Below are 19,673 nucleotides of genomic sequence, written 5' to 3'. Positions count from 1 at the left end.
AAACACGCCCTTCTAACTAATGTATTTCCTCCAGGAAGGTTCCACCTTCTGGAGTTTTCTTAGGTGTCCCAAATAGCACCCCAAAGCTAGGACCAAGTGTTCAGACATAGGATCCTTTTGAAGGACAGTGCACACCCCAACCACAACAGATTTTAGCCCTCAGATTAGCATTTCTTATATTAATCTGCAAATCATATGCCTATAAAATTTAAAGTAATTTAAACTTGCTTGACTAGAAAGATTTAGAGGAATTGGCCCATGTCCTTTTAGCTGTCTTGTTCAGATTCCTCCGTTTCGTAAGTTAAGCATTTACCTTTTTTTCCTTTGGCAGGATGATGTTAAAAGAACGGGTGAGACAGGTGTTGAAGAGACGATCTTGGAAGGACACCTTGGGGTTACAAAAGAGCTACTGGCTTTTCAGACTCCTGAGAAAAAGTTTCATATTGGTTGTGAAAAGGGAGGTGCTAATCTCATTAAAGTAAGTTTGTGTTCTTGATTCTAAACTACATATCGTAACCTTCTAAGTGTTGTCATTGAATCTGTACTAGGCCTTTGGTGTGATATCTTGACCTTTTATAAAACCTGCTTTTAAAAAAATCTTTATTTTATAAATTGGTGTTAAGCCTCTTTGTGTGAGAGTGTCATATCCCCTGGAACTGAAATTACACACAGTTGTGAACTGCCAAGTGGGTTCTGGGAATTGAACCTAGGTCCTTTGGAAGAACAGTCACCTCTGCCTTTTAAGAATCTTTACCAGGGGCAGAGGAGATGGCTCACAGCCATCTATAATGTGATCTGGTGCCCTCTTCTGGTGTGCAGGCACATGTGCAAGAACACTGTATTCTTAATAAATAAATAAATCTTTAATATTTTAAAAATCTTTAAAGAAAAAAATCTTTATCAAGGTTACAACATCTGTTTATACAATGTAGAGCAGTTGTGTCTTCCAGTGGCCATAGCATTTTTCTAGGTATTACATGTAATTACATGTCAGTATAAAGTGTTACTTCATTTTTAATTTTTGAAGAATCTGAACTGTTCCTAAGGCTATTTAAATGAATCAAGCATCTGTTTTGTTTTGTTTTCCTTTTTGAAGATGTAGTCTATATAGTTTTGACTATTTTGGAATTCACAGAGATCTGCCTGCCTCTGACTCCTAAATACTAAGATTAAAAGTATGTGCCACCATACCTGGCATCCTATGTTTTGTAAAGACTATGTCGTACATTCACCAAAGAATTTAATTCTTTGATGAGTGTTATTAATTAATTTATTTATATGTATGTATGAGTGTTCTATTTATATATACACCTGCATGCCAGAAGAGGGCATCAGATCCCAGATGGTTGTGAGCCACCATGTGGTTGCTGGGAATTGAACTCAGGACCTCTGGAAGAGCAGCCAGTGCTCTTAACCTCTGAGCCATCTCTCTAGCCCTTTACTGAGTGGTGTTTTGTTTTTTGTTTTTTAAAACAAGGTCTTTCTGTGTTAGCCCTGGCTGTCCTGGACTCACTTTGTAGACCAGGCTGGCCTCAAACTCACAGAGATCCGCCTCCTCTGCCTCCCGGGTGCTGGGATTAAAGGCGTGTGCCACAATGCCTGGCTTGCTGAGTGTTTTTAACAGGGTAATTGAGAGCCCCCCCCCAAAAAGTCATTTTAGTATAATTTTATTCTAAATTGGCTTATATTGATAGCCACTTGATTTTTAAGGTAAATATAAAATAGAACTGAGCATAAGGATCTCTGGAATTCAAGAACAGCCAGGGCTACATAGAGACTCTTTTCTCAAATTAAAAAAAAAAAAAAAAAAAAAAAGAAAGAAAGAAAGAAAAGAAAAAGAGGGGGGGAGGAATGGGAGGATACAAGGGATGGGATAAACATTGAGATGTAACAAGAATAAATTAATAAAAATAAAAAATAAATAAAAAAAAGAAAAAGAAAAAAGTAAATGTAAAATATAGATTTGTTGGGTACTGCAACAGTTATGCCTTAATCTCATTAATATAAGAAATTCTCTGTGTTGGTAAATAGTGTTTAAAAGTGAAATATTTTCACTAAAAAACCCACATTTTCTGTCTGTAGCTTTAAATTCTAACCAACTTATTCTCTTTCCAGAATGTCACTGCTAATATATAATCCTTTCTTTCAACTGTTTAGGAATTAATCGACGATTTTATTTTTCCTGCATCCAATGTTTACCTCCAGTATATGAGAAATGGAGAACTCCCAGCTGAACAGGCCATTCCTGTCTGTGGCTCACCAGCTACCATTAATGCTGGTTTTGAGTTACTTGTAGCATTAGCCGTTGGCTGTGTGAGGAACCTCAAACAGATAGTAGACTCTTTGACTGAAATGTATTACATTGGTACAGCCATAACTAGTAAGTACTTTACAACATAAAGTTGTGGTGATGGTTCTGTTTAAGATTCTGTTTGCTTTTTTTTTTTGTTATAAACATCTGTAGGTCATATTTTTTGTTAGTAACTAGTCTAAGATTTTTTAGCAAGTAGATATGAGACCATAAGTGGTAGTACAAGTGCAAGTTTTTTGATAAGTTACATGTAATCGTTCAAATCTGAAATACAGCCTATCTCCATTGTAGTCAGGAGCAGCAGTAAATGCAACCAGAATCTAAATCTATTAATCTACTGACTCAGAAAACCTTTCGGGCCCTCATAGAGAAGTACCTCCACTTCTCTCATTTCTAGCAAATTAAGTATAATGAGGTGAAGTTTTTGTCCTAGCTTAATGGAGAGGAGTTTTCCTTTAGAGTTATAATATTTGCATGTTAAAAGTTTTTTAGGGGTTGTGGTACACGCTTTTAACCCCAACACTGGGGGAAGCAGAGGCAGGTGGATCTCTGTGTGAGTCCAACCTGGTTTATGCGCTAGTTCCAGGACAACCAAGGCTATACAGAGAAAAACTGGGGCTAGGGGGATGGGATTTAAGTACAAATCGGGTATGGCAGTACATGCCTGTACACTAGTACTTTGAAAGATAGTTGTGAGTTTGAAGCCAACCTATTTGTATTAATTTTCCATTAATCTGATAAAACACCGTGATCAAAGCAGCTTACAAAATAAAATAAAAGTACACAAAGCCAGCTTGGTCTACACAGAGAAAAAAAAGTATATATCTTCTCATCTGTTCCCTTGGCCTTTTTGATAGCCATAATCATTTGTTTGTTTCTTCTCATCTTCTCTGTGTGTTTAGGTCTTTTGGAAGAACAGCCAGTGTTCTTAACTGCTTAGCCCTATCTCTCTAGCCCTCTGATAGTCTTCACTTTGATTTAGCTGTCATTATTCCTTATCCAACACTTAATGGTTTACCTATTCATCTCTTGGCTGTGTACCTTTCATTTTTGTATATTGTCATTTATTTAACTGGCCACCTAGAAAGTTATTTTTACAATGTTTCCCACTTTATACTAGGTACAAAAATATAAGGATATGTTTAGTAAGTATCTATCTGGTTTGCTCCTCAGAAATAGCACTGTGTGAATAGATATAAGCAGAACTAGTTTTAACCTTAACTACATTTGCAAGTGTCAGACCAGGGCATAAATCCAGGTGGCTTTGGGGGCTTATTGAAACCACAAACATGAATGAATAGATTTCATTAAAGCTGAGCAACCACCACATGTCGTTATGCATATAAACTAAAAGTTAATAATGGCTTACTGGTTAAGAATGCTTGCTGCTATTGTAGATGCCCTGAGGTTTGTTTCCAGCACCCACGTTGTGTGTCTCATAAATACTGTAACTCCAACTCTAGGGCTTCTACACATATTTCTGGCCTGTATACACATAAACATATACATAAATAAAAATACCAAATATATTGGTATTATACAGAGAAACTCTAACCTAACAAGGAATTGTTAGCTGTATGCTATCTCATGTGAGTATATTAGAGACTGCCATAGAAGCAGCACCACATTAAAAATAATAGGGTTTGTGTGAATCGGGCATGTGCCTCAGTTGTTAGAATGTTTGCTTAGCATACCTATAATTCCAGTGCTGGAGGTTGGTAAAATAAGGAGAATCTTACGTTCAAGATCATCCTTAGTTACATTGGTAGTTCTGGGCTAGCCTAGTTATATGAAACCCTGCCTCAAAAACATATTAGGATCATAGATCTGTAGATGAAGGAGCCTGCATTGATGTGAGTTGGTATCTGTCTTTAATGCAGTTTATTAATGGAGAAATGCCAAGTGAGAGCCCTGCTGCAGTGGCTGCTTAGGTAGTAGTGTTACTATTGTGTCAGGTTAATAGAGCTTGAAAAGCACAAAATTGTTTATGCTTATAAGACTTCTTTCTTTTTCAGCTTGTGAAGCACTTACTGAGTGGGAATACCTGCCACCTGTTGGACCCCGCCCCCCAAAAGGATTTGTAGGGTTGAAAAATGCTGGTGCTACTTGTTACATGAATTCTGTGATTCAGCAACTCTATATGATTCCCTCTATCAGGAACGGTATTCTTGCAATTGAAGGCACAGGTAGTGATGTAGATGATGATATGTCTGGGGATGAGAAGCAGGACAATGAGGTAAATTTTACTTCTATTACTTCTGTTTTCTGTGTTTGATGCCATCTTTTCATTGGCTACTGAGGGCAGAAGTACACTTGCCAGTCAGTTTCCACAGGAGAGATTGCTCCAGGATTCACTTCCAACATCCCCCGTCCCCACCACAGAATATCAAAATCCACTGATAACAGTCTGAATGGAACCTATACAATAATCTATAGATGATTTAGGTCATCTTTAGATTATATATAATACCTCAAACAGTGTCAATGCTGTATGGTTTTTGTATTGCATAAGAAGTGATGATTTTTTTTAAAGCCTGTACACATTTGGTACAGATTCAAATTTCCTCCCAATATTTACCGTTGTGAATACACAGATGCTGTCAGTGTATATAAAGAACTAATTGTGCCTTGTTTTTCTTCTTTAAACTGTCAAAAGTATGTTTGAAATTTAGCATAGCATCTCCTACTTGGGCTACCACTTTGTGGAGTATTTGATAGAAGTTGAAATTTGACTCATTTAAATCAGCAATGGCCCGTTTGTGCACCCCCCTCCGCCCTCCTCCCAACCCCGGGTCCATATACACCGGCCTTTAGTGTTCTCTACTTTTTTTTTTTTTAATGGGGTCTCATTATATGTAGTTCTGGCTGGACTGTGACTTGATGTGTAGGCCAGATTTGCCTCATATTCATAGAATTCTGCCTGTTTCTGCCTCCTAAGTGCTGGAGTTAAAGACTTTCCAGCTTTTTGGAATTTTAAATTTTGAATTGTGGGTTTAAGGAGTTCTCTATCCTGGATTCTGCTTCTTGTTGGATAAATGATTTTCCATTTTCCTCCTATAGTAAATGCATTCATTGCCTCTCTTGACGGTATATTTATACAAGAGGTTTTTTTTTTTTTTTTCCATTTTTCTGAGATCCAACTTGTCATATGATGCTTGTACCTTTGAAGTCATAGTAAGAAATCATTATCAGCAACAGTGTTGTGTTTTTTTTTGTTGTTGTTGTTGTTGTTTTTTTAAAGACAGGGTTTCTCTGTGTAGTCCTGGCTTTCAAGTTGCCTTCAAGAGTGCTTTGGTTTTTTTCTGTTTTTTCGAGACAGGGTTTCTCTGTGTAGCCTTGGCTGTCTTGTACTCACTTTGTAGACCAGGCTGACCTCGAACTCACAGCAACCCGCCTTCCTCTGACTCCATAGTACTGGGATTACAGGCATGTGCCACCACGCCTGGCTGAGAGTTTTGTTTTTTAGCTCTAATTTTCAGTACGTCAGTGCAAATTAAATTGGGTTTTCTATGTAATCTTAAGGGACATTCAGCTTCATTCTTTTATAGCTATTAATGTCTAAATTCTCACCTGTGTGAAATGGCATGAATAAAGACTAAGGCTAAAAATTAAGTATAAACACCTTTTGAAAATTAGGTGCTTGGAAACCAAGTAAAGGTATATGTTCACTAACTGGAATTTATCTGAACATATTTTACTACATTTCTGATTGGCTTATTAATGGTATCTTTTTGGTTTCTAGAGCAATGTTGATCCAAGGGACGATGTGTTTGGATATCCTCAACAATTTGAAGACAAACCAGCACTAAGTAAAACAGAAGATAGGAAAGAGTACAATATTGGTGTTCTGAGACACCTTCAGGTTATCTTTGGTCATTTAGCTGCTTCTCGACTACAGTACTATGTGCCCAGAGGATTTTGGAAACAGTTCAGGTAAATTATGGGTGGATAGTAATAAAACACATCTTAAAACTTGATGAATAAGTACTCGGGAGGCAGAGGCAGGCAGATCTCTGAGTTCGAGGCCAGCCTGGCCAAAAAGCAAGTCCAGGACAGCCAGGGCTATACAGAGAAACCCTGCCTTGAAAAACCAAAACAAACAAAAAAGCCAACAAACTTATTGAATAGCTCATATTCCTAAAATACATAGCTTAAGATACCTTAATGTTGAGCATTTAAGCAAAAGTAATAATCTATCCTTAGACTTTCTTTTTTTCTTTTGAGCGTAAGAGTCTGTAGGTTTTTCCCTTAACTGTTATAGTGAGGAAGGACAAAATTACTTTTTTTGTTGTTTTTGTTTTTTTTTTATTCAACATGTTAAATAGATTCCTTGTATAATATGTGATACAGGGACAACATTCTTTAGTCTCATTTTTGATGTCTTAGTTACTGTTCTATTGCTGTAAGGAGTCTGTAACCAAGGCAACTTCTATAAAAAGAAGGCATTTAATTGGGGGGGGGCTGGCCTACAGTTTCTGAAGGTCAGTCCATTATCATCTTGGTAAGAAGCAGACAGACATGGTGCTGGAGTAGTAGCTTAGAACTTTGCATCCTAATCCATAGTCAACAGGTAGAAAAATAGGTGGTGGTCCTAATGAAGGCTTTTTTGAAGTCTCAAAGCCCACCCCCAGCTACACACCTTCAAATTCAATGGTTCTCAGCTTTTTTTAATGGTGCAATCCTAATTTAATACAGTTCTTCATGTTGTGGTGACCCCAATCATAAAATTATTTTCATTGTTACTTCATAATCATAATTTTGCTGTTATGAATTATAGTATAAATATTTTTGAAGATACAGGTTACCAAACTGGTTGAGAACCACTGCTCTATATAGTCCTAGATGTTTGGGAACTTGTTTTGTTGACTAGACTCGCCTTAAGCTCTCAGATGTACTTCCTCCTCTGACTCAACAGTGCTAGAATTAAAGGCATGCACCACCACATTCAGTCAAAATTTATTTTATTCATATACATGTTTTTGTTGTTGTTTTGTCTGAATTTATGTCTATGCACCACATCCATGCCTGCTGTTATTGGAGGCCAGGAGAGGGCATTGAACCCTCTGGAACTGGCATTACAAATAATCCTTAGCTGCTATGTGGGTGCTGGGAACTGTACCAAATTCTCTTCAAGAACAAGTGATCTTAACTGCTAAGCCATCTTTCTAGCCTCCTTTAGTCTCTTAAGGCATTACTACCTTGATTCTGAAAATACCTGACGCATATACAGTAGAATCATAGGGACTCATATATACTTTCACTTGACTGGTAGTCAGCTCATAGACAATCTTACTTATGTTCTTACTTCTTTCCAAATTATTTTGAGACAAATCACAGGTGATAGCTTCACCTATAAATACTTCATTATGTGTTTTTGATGTCTTTTAAAGCATTATAATGAACCTATTACTGTGCTTTTTAAAGCTCCCTTGATATTGAATACCATGTTTGAACTTTCCTCATTATCTCAAATAATTTTCCTCTATATTTTCTCAAAATCAAAATCCACACGAGGAACATATTCCACAAATAGTATTTTCTCTTTTTTTTCCCTGCATGTTCTTTAAGGTGCCCAATGAGATCTAGAAACTTGATCATACTAGCATGGTATTTTTTATTTTGTGCAGGGGATAGGCAAGGCTACTGGATGAGTAGTGTGACTTCTTGTTTGCCCTCATGAGGAGTTAGTACATGGTGTTTTTCTGTCTCTTCTGGTAGCAGCAGTAACTCATTCGACTTACACAATGAAATCCTTCCCACTGATAATCTATGAAGAAAACAGGTTTATTTAGGTCAATTTTAAAGATTTGAAGTCCAAGGGGTCATTGGTTGACTTCTGTTAATGGTGATGACAGAGTGTATGAGAAAAAAAAATCCATGAACAGAGGGAATAAGGATAGGGCCAAGCTTGTTCCTTTTAGAATAATCACTTGATGAACAGTCTTTAACTTGTTACATAGATGGTGAGACACTGCTTCACCAATCATTATAGTAACCATATCATATTTCCCATAGTTTTATGGTAAAGACAGCATAAATGTACTGCTCTGGTGGGTTTGGTTTTATGTGGTTGGTAATTTTTGTTTTGTTTTTTTAATTTCAGTTGACATTTTTAAGTCAGTACCTACTGTGCTACTATACTCAAATAAGAAACACTACACTTGCCAGCTGCTGGTGGTGGCGGTGGCAGTGGTGATGTACAAGTTTAATCCCAGCAATCAGGAGTCAAGTCTACAAAAGTGAGGTACAGGGCTGGAGAGATGGCTCAGAGGCTTCAAGAGCACTAGCCTTTTTTCCAAAGGTCCTGAGTTCAATTCCAGACAACCACATGGTGGCTCACAACCATCTATAATGAGATCTGCTGCCTTCTTCTGGCATGCAGGTGTACATACAGGTAGAGCACTGTATACATAATAATAAATAAATATTTGTTGTTGTTGTTTTGCTTTTTGTTTTCTGAGACAGGGTTTCTTTGTGTATCCTTGGCTGTCCTGGACTGGCTTTGTAGACCAGGCTGGCCTTGAACTCACAGCGATCCACCTGCCTCCTGAGTGCTGGGATTAAAGGCGTGTACCACCACACCCGGCTGATATTATTTGCCGTACAAGAAATGCTTATCAAACAGTGCTTTAGAGTATATAAAGTGCATTTGTTAAAATATCTTGCTTGGAAAGAAAACACTTAGATCCTTCAATGTCAGATGTCTAGTAGATTCCATTAGAACCTGAGCTTGAGCAATGGCTGTTCTCATTTTGTGTTATATACATGTGTATGAGCAATAGTTGGTTTGGGGGATTAGTTTGTCTGACTTTAGTCCTTGGATCACTGAAGAGAGCAACTGTAGAACAAATCAAACATTTTTTAACTTAGAAAAATTAGTTTAATAAATGTAGACACGCCGGGTGTGGTGGCGCATACCTTTAATCCCAGCACTTGGGAGGCAGAGGCAGGTGGATTGTTGTGAGTTCAAGGCCAGCCTGGTCTATAGAGTGAGTCTAGGACAGACAGCCAAGGATACACAGAGAAACTGTCTCGAAAAAACCAAAAAACAAAACTAACCAAAAAGAAACAAATGTAGGCTCAACTGTTTTTGTCTTTAGTCCAATATTTAGAAAACTACTTAGTGCAAACATCCCTGTAAGATCCACCACTTCATTTTACAGGTTCAGAATGCACCTGAAGCAGTTGCCCTTTTGAGAGCCATGCATCAACCATAGCAGTAGTTCTATGGCATTTGTTTGCCCCTGAAGTACCACTTTTACTCTGAGTCTCACTCTCCTCTCATACTCTGAACATAAGTGCTGGCTTTTTGTGTTGCTTCCTACTTCCTGTGGTTGTTCAATATGCTGTCATTGTTTACATGCTATATTCCATTCATTTCTCAGGCTTTGGGGTGAGCCTGTTAATCTTCGTGAACAACATGATGCTTTAGAGTTCTTTAACTCATTGGTGGATAGTTTAGATGAAGCTTTAAAAGCCTTAGGACATCCAGCTATGCTAAGTAAAGTCTTGGGAGGTTCCTTTGCTGATCAGAAGATTTGTCAAGGCTGCCCACATAGGTAAGTGCTAATATATAATACTGTTATATGCCAACAAGAATGAAATTTTTTTTTTAAGAATAAAATTCTTACTGGTGCTAATATAAAAAATGGAATGTACCAATATCTATTAAACTGCTACAACTGATTGAGTATAGTGGATATCTGAGTACTATGGGATGATTTTTTTATTTTGTTAAATAACTTTATTGTTGCTTTTAATATCTTACTATTTCATACTTTCATTTCTTTTATATATTCCTAAAGAACTAAGATAACTGTTTGCATATGACTAGAGATGTTATTTAAAAGATTGCCTTTTTATTTTAGAGTTTAAATAATAATATAGATATACTGAATTTAAAAAATGACAAGCTGCATGTGTTTTTTTTTTTTTTTAAATGAAAAATCACTTTTAAAACAGTACCAGCTGGGGCTACAGAGATGGCTCAAAGGTTAAGAGCACTCTCTGTTCTTCCAAAGGTCCTGAGTTCAATTCCAGCAACCACATGGTGGCTCACAGCCATCTATAATGAGATCTGGTGTCCCATTCCGGCAGGCAGATACACATGCAGGCAGAATACTACATAAATAATAAGTAAATCTTGTTTAAAAAAGAAAGTTTTTTTTTTAAGTTCCAGCTATTATCTCCCCCTCTCAAAAAAACCACCTATTATCATTCTTAAGGTATGCGTACATGCAAAATAATACAAAAGTTGAGGTGGTAAATGGTATTTCTTGTTGTTCCTATAGTTCTTAAATTTTAAAGGAAAATTAAGATCTGGCTGTAGCCTGGGCAGTGATGGCACACACCTGTAATCCCAGCCCTCAGGAGGCAGAGTCAGACAGGTCTCTGAGTTTGAGGCCAGCCTGGTCTACAGAGTGTTTTCCAGCACAGCCAGGGTTAAAACAGAAACCCTGTCTCCATAAACCAAAAAGAAAGAAAGAAGAGTTCTGGCTATAGTGGCTCTTGCTTGTAGTTAATCCCAGTGCTTGAGAGGTGAGGCAGGAAGAATACAAAAGTTTAGAATGCCTTTTAAAATAGCTAAATAAAAGGCCTGGTGAGGTGGCAAGGTGATTAAGAGCAGTCAGCAGAGGACCGGGTTTTAGTTCTGAGCACCTATATGTTGGCTCTCAACCATTTGTATCTTTAGTTTTGTCAGATCTGACAAAACTGGCCTCCTCAGGCAGTAGGCATGCGAATGGTGCAGATACATGATATTCATAATTAATAAATAAATCTTTTTAAAAATAAAAGTTTATGTACTCTATATGAAATGTTAAACATGCATTTCTGACTGTTATCACACCAAGGTTCTATTTCAGTGCTATAAGGAAACCTGGTACTCTGTGTACTAATTTAAAAAGTTGGGGTGCTGTCGGGCATGGTGGTGCATGCCACTCAGGAGGTAGAGGCAGACGTGGGCGTGGTTTACAAAGAGTCCGGGACAGCCAGGGCTCTGTGTAAAAGAGAAACCCTGTCTCAGAAAACAAAACAAAAACCAAAAAAATTGGAAGTGCAGTTCTTGCAGAGGAGCCAGGTTTAATTCCCAGCCCCCACATAGCGACACATAACAAATAGTCCATAACTCTATTTCCAGGAGATCTGACACAAACATACATGCAGGCAAAATACCCATGCACATTTTTTTTTTTTTTTAATACCTGGGGCTTTGAGAGGTGCCAGGTACAAACTCTAGTTGCTTTTCCATACAACCCAAGTTTAATTCCCAGGACCCATATCAGCCAGTTCAAAGCCATAACCCAAACTCCAGGGGACCCTTTTCTGGCCTCTGTGGGCACACAGCACATGGCAGACACAGAAACTTACACATAAATTTTTAAAACTTTTTTTTTTTTTTTTAAGATTTATATTATGTATACATTGTTTTGCCTGCATGTAATGCTTGCCTGCCAGAAGAGGGCACCAGATCTCCTTATGGATGGTTCTGAGCCATCATGGGGTTGTCTGGAATTAAACTCAGGACCTGTGGAAGAGCAGCCAGTGCTCTTAACCTCTGGGCCACCTCTCCAGTCCCCCAAAAATATTGTTTGGGGGCAGTGAGTTGGTTCAGCTTGTAAAGTCACTTGGAAGCTCAAGTTTGGCAAAATAAGGAAGTAGAGAACCAGTTTCACAAAATGTTCTCTGACATGTATTGTGTATGCAATAGCACACCCACACACTATAAATAATACATTTTAAAAGTTGTTTTCAGTTTATTTTTTGGTTTTTCAAGACAGTTTCTCTATGTAGCCTTGGCCATCCTGGACTCAGTTTGTAGACCAGGCTGGCCTCGAACTCACAGGGATCTGCCTGCCTCTGCCTCCCGAGTACTGGTGCACCACCACGCCCAGCTTAAATTCTTTTAAAACAGAAGTCAGTGGTGTTTTTGCAATTCCCAAGATGATAATTTTAAGCCAGTGAGATGGCTCACCAAGATAAAGGTGCTCATCTCCAAGCCTGATGACCTCAGATCTATTTCAAGTCCCATGTTGTAGAGGTAGAAAACCACCATGATCACACAAAGTTTAAAATGTTTTGTTTTTTCTAGACAGGGTGTCTTTGTGTATCCTAGACTATCCTGGACTTTTTGGAGACCAGGCTGACCTTGAATTCACAGAGGTCTGCCTGCCTCTGCCTCCAGAGTGCTGGGATTACAGGCGTGCATCACCAAGCCTTGCCCCACAGTGTAGTTTTTTTTTAAGAGATGCTATTTTTACGTAAGCCAAACTATTTTATCTACTCATAGGCTTAGTTTGTCATTGATGGCAGCATCAGTATTGGTAATATTCCCTCTTGGGGTTTCATAGTCTGAATATTAAAAATTTAGTTCATTAAATGCATAATGAAGTATTTAGAAAACTAAAGAGTAAATCCTTTTCTGATAATTTCTTAAATAATATCTTTAGGTACGAATGTGAAGAATCTTTTACGACTCTGAATGTAGACATTAGAAACCACCAAAATCTTCTTGATTCTTTGGAACAGTATGTCAAAGGAGATTTATTAGAAGGAGCAAATGCTTATCATTGTGAAAAATGCAATAAAAAGGTATGAATTATCTGTTTTAAAAAACTACATAGGTAATCAATATCTTCCGGTGAGGGAGTTTTCCTTGAGGATGTGGTTCATTTACAGTATATATCTATGTGTACATATACTTTAATTATAATTAATGTATTTGGGGGCTTTTTTGTTGCCTGCGGTGGTTTTGTTGTGTCGAGATAGTCTCCTATATTTTGTTGGTTGTAATAATTAGGCTGCCTTGAACTTGTAGAGATCTACTCCAGAGTGCTAGGACTAAAGGTGTACAGTGCCACACCTGGAATATTTCATGAATTTTAAAGATGTTGGGTTTTGTTCATCCTCAGAGTTAACAGTTCTTTTTTTCCCCTACTTTTGTGATAAGAAACAGTTGGGTATATATGAGTGAGGGATAGAGTGAGTTTGTATGTGTGTGTGAGTTTGTAGGTGTGTATAGAAGTAAGTTAAACTGCAATGCCAGAAAAGGTGAGAAAAAACAAAATTATAGTAGCTTGATATCACCTTTGTTATGTGCATCATGAGTAAATTTGTTTCTGCCAAAAAACAAACTGCAAAGCCCATGGAGGAAACCATTTTTTCCTCTTAACTTCCAAGATTATTTTCCTGAAACAAAATACAGTAAAATTTCGTTTTACCACCTGATTTTTTTTTATTTTTTATTTGTCTATGGGAACATAGCTCTTTAAGGGAGAGGGGACGGTCACACATATTAATAGTTAATTGTGTTTATTTTTTCCAACTTCCAAACTACTTCTACCTGTGTTGTTTGGCCCAGCACACCACTTAGAGAAGTATTGAAGTATGTACATTGGGATTATGGGGTATAAAGCACCTAACTAACTTCTAATTGCCCAATAGAAAGTAAACTATTCATTTTGCTTACAACAAACAGCCTTAGTTGGGGTAACTATAAATAACAAATAATGGCTTGAGGCAAGGACAGTATAGAAACCAGGCAGTAAGTAATGTGTAAATGACTAATTTTTGCAATTTGTATTAACTGGTATAGGCAATTTCCATGTTATTAATCAGTTAATCTTTATGTCAACTTCACAGAAATACCTTGTGATTGTAATTCAAGTAAATCTTATAAAATCTTGATAGTGCATTTTAAAGAATTTGCTTAGAAAGCTAGAGAGATTGATCAGCTATGAAGAGTGCTAACTGCTCTGTTAGAGGACCTGGGATTCAGTTTCCAACACCCATGTGGCATTTCACAACCATCTATGGATCCAGTTTCAGGGAGTCTAATGCCCTTCTTTAGCCTCTTCGCCCACCAGCACACATGCGGTAGATACACTTAGACATAAAATCATTGCTTGAAGAGCTAGGTGTAGTGATCTAGAGCAGCTACACAAGAGAAGCGGAAGTACCGGAATTGCTATGGGCTCAGGCATGCCTAAGCTTCATAGTGCACTAATCTGCAGCCAACTGGAACTATACTATGAAGCCCTATCCGAAGAAAAAAAGTTCGCTTGGTCTGGTGGTCTTGGTGGCAGAATCATGTAACCTCAACTACTTTACTTTAGTAGGATGTGGTAAAATAAAAGCATCACACATGCAAGGCCTGTCTGGGCTACAGATAACAAGTTCAAAGTCAGCCAAAATGAGTTGGAGATATAGCTAAAGGATGAGTGCTTGCTTAGTATGTGTGACACTCTAGGTTTACCTTCACATTTGGAGATGGTGGTGTTTATTTGCTTGGGTTTTAGGTTTTTGTTTTTTTGTTTTTGTTTTTGTTTTGTTTTTTTTGCATGGATTGTGTCTATTAATTTTCTCTCTTGGTTTTAGGTTGATACTGTAAAGCGCTTGCTGATTAAAAAATTACCTCCTGTTCTTGCTATCCAACTAAAACGATTCGATTATGACTGGGAACGAGAGTGTGCAATCAAGTTCAATGATTACTTTGAATTTCCTCGAGAGTTAGATATGGAACCTTACACAGTTGCAGGTGTTGCTAAACTAGAGGGAGATAATGTAAACCCAGAAAGTCAACTGATACAACAGAATGAGCAGTCTGAAAATGAGAAAGCAGGTAGCACAAAATACAGACTTGTGGGTGTGCTTGTGCACAGTGGCCAAGCAAGTGGGGGACATTACTATTCTTACATCATTCAGAGGAATGGAGGGGATGGTGAAAAAAATCGCTGGTATAAATTTGATGACGGAGATGTAACAGAGTGTAAAATGGATGATGATGAAGAAATGAAAAACCAGTGCTTTGGTGGCGAGTACATGGGAGAAGTGTTTGATCACATGATGAAGCGCATGTCGTACAGGCGCCAGAAAAGGTGGTGGAATGCATATATACTTTTTTATGAACGAATGGACACAATAGATCATGATGATGAGTTGATAAGATACATATCAGAGATTGCTATCACCACAAGGCCCCATCAGATTGTTATGCCATCAGCCATCGAGAGAAGTGTACGGAAACAGAATGTACAGTTCATGCACAACCGAATGCAGTACAGTTTGGAATATTTTCAGTTTATGAAAAAACTACTTACGTGTAATGGTGTTTACTTAAACCCTCCTCCAGGTAAGTGTCAACAGTTAGCTTGGTTGGTTGGTTGGTTTTTCAAGACAGGGTTTCTCTGTGTAGACCAAGCTGGCTTCAAACTCTCAGTGATCTATCTGCCTCTGCCTCCCAAGTACTGAGATTAAAGGTGTGTGCTACCACTGCCCTGCTAGCTTTATTCATTTTATACGTGTGAATGTTTTGCCTGGCTGTTGTATGTCTGTGCACCACGTGCATGCAGTTCTTGAGGAGTCCAGAAGAGGGCATTCGATCCCCCGGATCTGGAGTTGGAGAGTTGGGTGCTAGGAACTTAACTTCAGACCTCTATAAGAGTAACAAGTGCTATGATTGCTGAGCAGTCTTTCTAGTCCTTGCATTTTAGGGGGCTGTGGTTTTGTTGGTCGGTTTGTGAGTTTGTTTTTTTTTTTTTTTTTTTAAGACAATGTTTCTCTGCCACCTAGGCTGTCTTGGCACCACCTGCCTCTGCCTCCTGAGTGTTAGAATTAAAAGTGTATGGCATTATGCCCGGCTACTCTTCCTTATTTAAATTTATAAGATTTACATTTCATTTTAAGTGAATTTAAATTGTTGCTTTTGGCTAAAGTTACCTTTAAGATGGCTTATTTTTGCGCAATAAGAATTATACTGTATGGCGATGGCAAAGTTTTTGTTCGTTGAAATAAATTTGTGTTTAATCAATCAATTAGTATAAAACATTGTATTCAGTTCTAAAATCAGGAATAAGAATTTCATAAGCAATCTAAGAAGAGTTTGTTTTAACAAATCAAGAATGCAAAGTGCAGGCTGGGCATGGTGGCACAGGCCTGTAGTCCCAGCATTCAAGAGGCAGAGGCAGGTAGTCTACAAAAAGAGTTTCAGGACAGCTAAGGCTACACAGAGAAACCCTGTCTCCGGGAAAAAAAAAATGGAAAGTACAAACTTGTTTGAAAATGGAGCTTCAACAGAAATCTGTTTTTTAAATGTTTGTGTGTGTGTGTGTGTGTGTGTGTGTGTGTGTGTGTGTGTGTGTGTGTGTGTGTGGTTTTTTATTTTGTTTTGCTTTCTTTTAGGGCAAGATCACCTGTCACCTGAAGCAGAAGAAATCACTATGATTAGTATTCAGCTTGCTGCTAGGTTCCTTTTTACTACAGGATTTCACACAAAGAAAATAGTCCGCGGCTCCGCCAGTGATTGGTACCTTATTTTGGATTTTTATTCCTGTTTAAGATTTGGTGGTGGGGAGCTGCAGAGATGGCTCAGAGGTTAAGAGCACTGACTGCTCCTCCAGAGGTCCTGAGTTCAATTCCCAGCAACCATATGGTGGCTCACAGCCATCTATAATGTGATTTGATGCCCTCTTCTGGCCTGCAGGGGTACACACAGGCAGAGCACTGTATACATAATAAATATTTAAAAAAAAAAAAAGATTTGGTGATGGTCTTTAGTAGGGTGCCTTGGTTTTTTAAGAGCCATGAGACTAGTATTTCAAATTTAAAAGGCAGTTTTTTTTTCAAAAATAGTAATAAAAAATCATATTAAAATATTTGACATAAAAGGATAAAAATTAAGTATACAGCCATTCTAGGGCCTTTTAAACAATTGTTATTTACTCAGGGCCAGTGATATTGTTCAGTAGGTAAAGGTTTGTCCCCAAACCTGACAAAACTGAGTTTGATCCCCAGAACCCACATGGTAGGAGAGAGCCAGTTCCTGCCAGTAGCCCTTTTACACAACACACACACACACACACCTGTAAACAAAACAAGAAAACAACTTTTATTTACCCAGAAGATAATACAGTAAGAAAAGAAAGTGTCTTGTCATTATTTAATAATGGATTTTGTGGGCTGGAGAAATGGCTCAGTGGTTGAGAGCACTGTCTGTTTTTCCAGAGGTTTTGCATTCATTCCCAGCAACCACATGGCTCACAACTTTCTATAATGAGATCTGGTGCTCTCTTCTTGTATGCAGGCAGAACACTGTGTATGAAATAAAATTTTTTTAATAGATTTTGTTTGGTTTTGGAGATAGGATGTCCTGAAACTTTGCATGTAGACCAGGCAAGCCTCTCAAGTGCTGACAATAAAGAAGTGGGCCACCATGCCATCACCTCTGGCTAGTAATGGAGTTTTAGCAACTAGTACAAGCTTTTGCCTATTTTGTAATGGCATGAGATAGGCTAGTCCAAACTGTATTTATATGCTGTTCATTGTACCCATCCCCATCTCCTCCCCACACACCCCCCACACACACACACACAGTTTCTCTGTGTACACCTAGCTGGCCGCAAACTCTCTGTAAACCAGACAGACTAGCCTTGAATGCATTATCTGCCTCAGTATTAAAGGCACACACCACCCCCAGCTCACCATCAGACATTTTAATGTTAATACTAGAAGTAGTCATTACTGCTCTTCTCTTCAGTGAAAAGAGATATTTGTTGTTTCTACTTGTTTTGATTCTTTTTGGGGGGGGTGTTTCAACCTTTATTATTTTTTTTTTCTTTTTCTTTTTTTACTTTTTTTTTTTTATTAATTTGTTCTTGTTACATTTCAATGTTTATCCCATCCCTTGTATCCTCCCATTCTTCCCTCCCTCCCATTTTCCCATTATTCCCCTCCCCTATGACTGTTCCTGAGGGGGATTACTTCCCCCTGTATATGCTTATAGGGTATCAAGTCTCTTGATTCTTTTACTAAGGAAAAAGTCTTTTACTACAGGAAAAGTGAACTGAATTGATAGCTGTGATTTGTTTTGTTTTAGGTATGATGCATTGTGTATTCTTCTTCGTCACAGCAAGAATGTGCGGTTTTGGTTTGCTCACAATGTCCTTTTTAATGTCTCAAATCGATTCTCTGAGTACCTTTTGGAATGCCCTAGTGCAGAAGTGAGAGGTGCATTTGCAAAACTTATAGTTTTCATTGCACATTTTTCCTTGCAAGATGGCCCGTGTCCTTCACCTTTTGCATCTCCTGGACCTTCTAGTCAGGTAACTGTACCTTTGTTTATTTATGCATTTACAAAAAGAAAAGCATGTTCTCAAAGTTGAAAAGAGAAACTTAAATGTATAAAAATACATTTTTATTGTTTTCCACAGTAACAGACATACCTGAGATGCATTAAAATTACTAGATAAAAACCAACAGTGATTATTTGCCCTTTAAAAATGTGTGGGTAGGAGTTTGGAAAGATGACTCTACGGTTAAGAGCACTCGCTCTTCCAGTGGTCCTGAGTTCAATTTCCAGCAACCACCTGGCGGCTCACAGCCATCTGTAATGTGATCTGGTGACCTCTTCTGGCCTGCAGGAGTACACACAGATAGAGAATTCATATACATAAAATAAATAAAAATGTTTTTTAAATGTATGGGTGGCCTGGAGTATGTTTCAGTGGTAGAGAGCATTCATAAAATGTACAAGGCTTGGTTTCCATCAACAACACAGAAGGGAATTTTCTTGAAGAGGTGTGCCACCCGCCCCCACAGACATGCTTTTTTAATTTTATATGGACTATTGTGCACAAGTGTAGAGGTCAGAGGACAACTTGGAAGTCAGTTCTTCCACCATGTGGGTCCTAGGGATCAAACTCCAATGGTTTTGGTAAGCTCCTTTACCCATTGAGGCACCTCACCTCACCCACCAGCCTTGTTTTTAAATTAGCTTACAAAGTAGTTGTTTCCATATGGGATTTTTCTTTGTTTCTCTGTTTTTTTGTTATTTCAGGATAGGGTTTCTCTGTATAACAGCCCTGGCTACCTTAGACTTGATTTGTAGACCAGGCTGGCCTCTAACTCATATTGATCCACCTGTCTCTACCTGCTAGGATTAAAGGTGTGCCCCACCACTCTCCCAGCCTATCTGGTATTTTCATACATACTTCATTTTGGATTTTTTTATAAACATTTTTTGTTTTAATTGCAGCAAAGTAAAAATTCTATAATGAATTGAAAAGCTGTGTGTGGTGACACATAACTTGGGAGGCTGGGGGAGGAGGGGTTGAGAGTTCAAAGCCAACCTGGAATTTGACTACTGAAACCCTATCTTAGAAGAAAACTAGGAAACGTACTTGAGATCTTTATTCCTTTTGCCAAGAATCGATTCTTTTTAATAGTGGCATATGCCTGTAATCCCAACTACTTAGGAAGCTGAAGCTGGAGAATTGCAAGTCGGGTTGAGCCAACTTAGTTCAGTTGGAAGAAGAGATCTGGGGAGATGGCTCAGTGACAAAGCTCTTCTTTCACATTAGCATACAGA

General features: G+C 38.1%; 1 protein-coding gene across 1 annotated transcript in view; it reads left to right on the top strand.

Annotated features, from left to right (window-relative positions):
* Positions 1 to 19,673, top strand: part of Usp9x (ubiquitin specific peptidase 9 X-linked) — a 115,420-nt gene that overhangs the window by 85,121 nt on the left and 10,626 nt on the right. The window contains exons 29-37 of the mRNA XM_051142419.1: positions 332 to 478; positions 2,158 to 2,380; positions 4,327 to 4,547; positions 6,054 to 6,244; positions 9,697 to 9,870; positions 12,760 to 12,901; positions 14,687 to 15,440; positions 16,490 to 16,613; positions 18,183 to 18,408. Of these exons, the coding sequence (XP_050998376.1) occupies positions 332 to 478; positions 2,158 to 2,380; positions 4,327 to 4,547; positions 6,054 to 6,244; positions 9,697 to 9,870; positions 12,760 to 12,901; positions 14,687 to 15,440; positions 16,490 to 16,613; positions 18,183 to 18,408 (2,202 nt within the window). The remainder of the gene's footprint in view (positions 1 to 331; positions 479 to 2,157; positions 2,381 to 4,326; positions 4,548 to 6,053; positions 6,245 to 9,696; positions 9,871 to 12,759; positions 12,902 to 14,686; positions 15,441 to 16,489; positions 16,614 to 18,182; positions 18,409 to 19,673) is intronic.

The sequence above is a fragment of the Acomys russatus genome, chromosome X, assembly GCF_903995435.1.
Source record: "Acomys russatus chromosome X, mAcoRus1.1, whole genome shotgun sequence".
NCBI lineage: Eukaryota > Metazoa > Chordata > Mammalia > Rodentia > Muridae > Acomys > Acomys russatus.
The sequence above is the reverse complement of the archived record's forward strand: the minus strand, read 5'-3'. Positions and strand labels throughout refer to the sequence as shown.